At 39.8% G+C, this 6,000-nt stretch overlaps 1 protein-coding gene across 1 annotated transcript in view; it reads right to left on the bottom strand.

The window, feature by feature from the left end:
- Positions 1-3,049: 3,049 nt before the first annotated feature.
- Positions 3,050-6,000, bottom strand: part of PLB1 (phospholipase B1) — a gene marked incomplete at its 3' end in the record, with an annotated part of 47,563 nt that continues 44,612 nt past the window's right edge. Inside the window, exons 32-34 of the mRNA XM_029085304.1 lie at positions 5,460-5,527; positions 4,393-4,436; positions 3,050-3,158 (exon numbers count right to left, since the gene is read on the bottom strand). Of these exons, the coding sequence (XP_028941137.1) occupies positions 3,050-3,158; positions 4,393-4,436; positions 5,460-5,527 (221 nt within the window). The remainder of the gene's footprint in view (positions 3,159-4,392; positions 4,437-5,459; positions 5,528-6,000) is intronic.

Raw genomic sequence — 6,000 nt, 5'->3', positions numbered from 1 at the left:
TATATATATATATATATAAACTGCCATGAATTTTGAGTTATCTAGGTTGAACACTTCAACCTTGTTTGACTGCCCTGATGCTGATCCTCATGTTGATCCTCAAATATGCATAGAAAAGAGAATGTGCTTGGAAAGCTTTGGCCTTCCAGGCATCTCTGCAGTATGGCATGAGCTGCATCTCCCTCCAGGCTCTTGTTAGAAACACTTCACTGACTGTCTATCATTTCTGGAAGCGTATCAGCTGACATTAATAAGCATGACACTTGTTTTGTATGGCAACCAGATCTTAGCTCTCCTTTGCAAGGCTGTGTTTACTGTGGGAACAGGAGATATCTCCCAGCACCCTCCTCCAACTGAATACTGATCTGACACTAACATAAGAGTATTTACTGGGGAATGAGCCCTGTCATACATCCATTTATGACACGGATACTGTATGCATGTAACAGTTCTGTTCACTGTTACCCTTGTCCAATGTCATAACCTACTTTCTTTTTTATATCCCAAAGCTATCAGACGCCACAAGTGGTCACAATTTCCTTCTGTTCTTACTGTGGAACACCCCTAAGCTAGGGTATCAACTTCAATATTGATCCAGAGGAAAACACCACTTATTGAGCTGACAGAACGCAACACCTTTGATTTCTCAGGCAGTCACTGAAGTGCTGATGCATCCTGCTACAGTACAGTCAGTGAGATCTAAGAACATCTTGAATGAAGCAGTGCCAGCAATCACCCATCCCTGAGCTGCAGTTTCCACCAAATTTAGATCTTGATTAACAGAAATAGTTTGCTAATGGGAAATACAGATATTCACCATTCCTGTCACCTGTTCTCTCCTCTCAGTCTTAAATTCTCAACCCCCTTTTTTTTTCTTTTTTTTTTTTTTTTTTTTCCTGTGAAATCAGAGATCTGAGCCAGGCTCTGCTTCAGCAACATGCTTCAGAGCTATCCCTAACTCCAGCACGGACGTAAGCACTTGGGCAATGAATGCAGATGGGCTTAGGAATGTTTTGCTGAATGAGACCTGCATTGCTACATTGCCATCAAGTTCACTAAAGAGCTCTTCAGAGCAGCCACTGACTTAATTCTAAAAAAGCCTTACACTTTGCTTCCATAAGCTGCTAAGAGAGCAGAACTACCCAATTTCAGAAAGATCCCAGCACCTCTGGAAAGCAGTTTCCAGATTAGCACCCAAAGTGAGACAAGCCAGGTAACAATTCTGAAATACCAGGATTAGCTGGTGGACTTTGAATCATAGGAAAATTGATATTTTTGGCTGATGAAGAATAAATGCTGGATTCTATCATCATTCCAGGTCCAAATACCTAAAGCAGGAGAAACGTTTCCTTATGTTGCAATACATTTCAATAGTCAAATTAGGATGCATTCATCTTCTCAGATGTATTAAGAGCCACATTGTAACAGAATAGAAACCCAAAATAAGCATCTCAAAGTTCAGGGATATTAGTGTAGTGGTTTACAGGATTTTATTTTTGCACACCTTTCTACAGAGACTTACGAGAAACAAGACCATCAGAAATCTGGAACAACTGTGGTCTGCACCTCCTTGCTGAATGTTTAAAAAACAGGGTTGGAGAACATGGATAGCTCCACTTCATCATGTTTATCTAGTCCAGCTCCTCACATGGGAAGAGAGAAGACTAACTGGCATAGATGAAGTAGTAATGAATTTTTCATTAGACTAATATCCACCAACTTACTTCATACAGCTAACAAATAACTACTTAATATAATGCCTTGGTTACTATTGATACAAACTGCTTTAAATCATATTGGTGACTACAAGAGGTTGGGTTTCCTCTTTCAAGTCCTCCCACCACTCCAAAAAGCCTGTTTAGGATTTAGCTGATATAAAATACAAGACAGGCACCTATCTCATTCTTTCCTATAACAAGCAAAAGCTGAAGCCAATCTGGATATATGCTGCATATATATAATCCCTGCATATGTTTCCCTGACTGACACAGATACATTCAGATACAAAACCCCTTCTTTCAGGTATGGAGGGCTGTGAGATTTATCAGGGCACCTACTAGACTGTTTCTGTCCGGAAATCCAAGCATTTACTGAGATTCCTAATATGAGTCAGAAGTTACTCAAGGTCCGCAGGAGAGCAATAAAAATAAAAATCTTAACAATCTTTGCTTAGATACAGAAAACTCCGACACCTCACTTGGCTTCTGAACTTCACTTCCAAGACCTCTTTGGGAAGTAAGGGGAATATTCCTTTAAAAAAACAAATAAATGAAGGAAAGTCTGGGTACGTCTGGGTAACATCAACTAACAATGCCAAATCCAGGCATGGTCTGCCAGAACCTGTGCCCAAACTATGACTGAATTCCAGCAGCCATCTGCTTTGTTAATTAAACAGCATCAACTCTTTCAATAAGAAGCCAGGGATTTCTAGGATAAGCAGTATAGCAAAGCTCAACTCATGCAGCCTCTCAGGTGTGACTAAAAGCAAAGAGCCAAATTCAGATGACTGCAAGACATTATACTCCCTAGGTCTGCAATGCACCAAAACCCACACATGACCATCAACCATTCTTTCTTTAGATTCCAGACTGTGTCTGGGTTTTTTTTCCCTCTCTCTTGACCACTCTTGCTTGCTTCTTCCAGAAGCCTGAAGCCAGAATTACGAAAGATTTAATTTAGTTTTTCTCCTGGTATCTCTTTACAAATTCACTACATGCTCATTTTCTGAAAACATCCATGCTCTCAGAGATTTCTTGACAGATAAATAGATAAATGAATAGATGTTGAAGAGGAAGAGTGAAAACCACCACCACCACCAAACAGTTACTGACAGTTTCTTGTTTGTGGATTTCATTACCGGGACTGTTGGCTTCATTTGAAAGTTCAGCTATGAAGCCCATACATTTAACAGGTTTTGAGCCAATTTTCAACTCTAATTAGACTGGTTTTACTTGCTGTTCAGAGCAAGTTGTGACAGCACACAAGACAGCTGAAAGGGAATTAGATGAAGCATTCATCACCTGCAAAAGTAAAAGAAAAAGCTACCTACTTAGCCTGTGCTCCAGGAACTGCCTGGTTAAGGAACGCATTCGAATCATTCTCACTCCCAGTGCCAGTTGAATAGCCCACAATCGTAACATTGAACTCTCGAAAGATGTCTGAAAAAGAAAGATGGCAATGAATGGAAAATGCCTACATCTGCTCCCTGCCTACAGGGACTAGCACACACCAACACTGCCACAGTTTTACTCTCTGACAGAACAGCACAGCTTCTGTAGCCTCCATTCAACTGGTTGCATCCACCAAGCAGTGGTGAGAGGGATCACCAGCTGGCAGCAGTGTGCTTGCTCTGCCCTGCACTGTCACTGGTGGATAAGATGAGCACAGTTGAGGACTACTGTGTGTGGTTATATCTCTCATGTTGTAGTGGTTAAAGCCTAAAATAAAATCCTTAGTCATATGATCGTGACCTTGTGAAGCGAGTCTCTAAGGGGCTTCAGCCCAGCAGGAGCTTGTTTTCAGCTAGAGGATCTGGGTTCTACTTCACAGCTGCACAAAATCCCACACTACTGACAAATATGAAGAAGAAAGCCTCAGATGCACGGTTCTGACAAAATCCCACCACATTCTCCACTACCCCCATAGTAGTTTCCAAAAGGAAGTTGACAGAGTTATTCCCAGCTGACAGTGAAAGTGGTCATATTGTAAACTATAAAAGCTAGCTTAATCATAAAGATTGAATTTAACCACATTTTAATGAATGTCAAATTGTCAAATGTAACAACATGCATTGAATCAATTAATTGCTTATTCTAATTATATTCTTGTTACATCCTGCTTATAATAAATGGGCAACACACAGAAGGACAGTTTACTGGCCCTCTTCAAATGGAAGTTTATTATTACAGCAAATCCAACTGAAACTCTAATGGCTTTACGTTAACAACAGACTGAGCTATGAGAAATTGTATGTTTCAGTGAAGAGCAAGTCAAAATTATTCCCTTCAGGTTACATGTACAAGCAGTCAGCTTTATTTACCAAAGAAGTCTACTGTATGCAAACCTCTCTTTTTTGAAAAAGCTGTGGGGGAATATTTATTAAAAGCAAATGTTAATTGCATCACAAGCATGGACAGAGCAAACTTATTTAGAAATTCAAATAACACTCACCAAGCAGTTAAGAAGGGAGAGGGAAAAGAAAGGAAAGGAATTTCTAGCTGCTTCTTGGCCTCACTTCATTAGTCCTAGGATATTGTTTCTTTGAAAGGTAGTTCTTGTTAATTACTCTAAAACAGCTTTGAGATACTTAAGAGCTCTCTGTAAATGTATCAGAAATCAGCCCATTCCTTCTCTTCAATCTTGCCAGTTAGATCTAGCAAAGCATTTACTTACTAGGTAGAGTTGTCACGTTCTCTAATGACTCATCTCCTCCAATACTGAAATGAGAAAAAGAGAAATCCCAATCACTCATCACTTAGCTGGACACAGACAATAAGCAAAGTGAAAACTTACCACACAGCATGAGAAAAAGCAAAGGGTGACTAATTTGGTAACTATCAATCTATCAGATTGCATGAAGAGGACAGAAGTGGAAGTGCAATTGGGCAGAACAGCTGAGGTTTCAGTGGTAAAGATGCTTGTCAGAAGGATTTAATGACCTTGCAGTTCTATGGGGGTATAGTCAATCATTATGAAATGGCAGAAAAATGCCTGAGACAGCTACATACTCAAATCATTGAGCCTTAAAGTATTACAGATTAGAAGGTCGATTTTGAGGCCAGTTCCAGTCTCATGAAGCAACCCACAGGCAGCACCAAAGAGCCAGCCCCTGGGTGATGAGAGCTGCAGCAGCAGCTCCTCAATCTCTTCTCTTGCTTCCTGCATAGGGGTATGCTCTCTAGAGCTTTTCAGTTGGCAGGACACACTGAGGACACATTCCAGCTTATGGAGAGGGGTTAGAACAGCACAGAACTGCTTCAGTCAATGTCAACTGAGCTACATTGTCACAGCAAAAAAATGTAATCTTTTACGACTGTGTGCTGCATGTGGTAAAAGTTCTCCAGTTAAATGAGTTTTTTTCCATGGTGCTACAAAAAGTTCAGTAATAGCAAACTTCGAGAAGTCATCCCAAAAGCAACCAGCATTGACTTATTTGTTCCAGTGTTTTTTTCTCCAGTTTTGTAGATTTCCAACTTGCCATCCCATCAAAAAAATACAAACTGTCATGAGCAGCCAAAGATGAAAGTATGAGAGAAGTCAAAAGGCAACCTTAAAATCCATTGTAGAAAACATTTTCTGTGAAGCCACCTTTATGACAAATCCTGGATCTTGATACATCTTCACAAGAAATGCTAGAATTTTCAGCTTTCTGGCAGCTGAAAGCCCCAAAACATGAGGAAGAGAATAATATTCTTTACAGGAGAATACACATCTCCTCATCACTCTTCTTGAAGACTTACCTCCAAGACAGTCCCCGGTATTGAGTGTCCAAATCCAGGAGATGATCTGAGGCACTTCCTGTTCCAGCCTGGACGTTATTTTTCATTAACCAAATGAAATTAAAGCACAATTACTAATACAATAGTCATTCATAGAGAGTAATTTTATTTACTTTTTAATGTGCCTCTTCAAAAGCTTTAGAAGGCATCTGGCTTTTTCCCAACCTTCCTCCTGAAGAACGCAATCAATACCTTCCATAATTATTTATGAGCATCATATTGTATATGACACACGAAATGGAGCCATGGAACAAAGGCTTCCTTCTCATGGGTCTAGGTGAGCTGAATAATTCATTTATAGTTGTATTATTCAAGAATTTTGAAAACCTCTCAAACAAACACATAAAACTTTTCGGCTAATGATAAGAAACACTATATGAACTCAATAGAGAAAACAATCTCAGAAAGAAGCACCATAATGCTTTTACACTGATCTTAAAAGTACTGTGCTAAATGGAGAGAATTATAGTAGTACTACAGCAAGGAGGAAAGCACTCTCTAC

The sequence above is a fragment of the Antrostomus carolinensis genome, unplaced genomic scaffold (assembly GCF_000700745.2).
Source record: "Antrostomus carolinensis isolate BGI_N321 unplaced genomic scaffold, ASM70074v2 scaffold10486, whole genome shotgun sequence".
NCBI lineage: Eukaryota > Metazoa > Chordata > Aves > Caprimulgiformes > Caprimulgidae > Antrostomus > Antrostomus carolinensis.
This window is presented reverse-complemented; position numbering and strand designations above follow the sequence as displayed.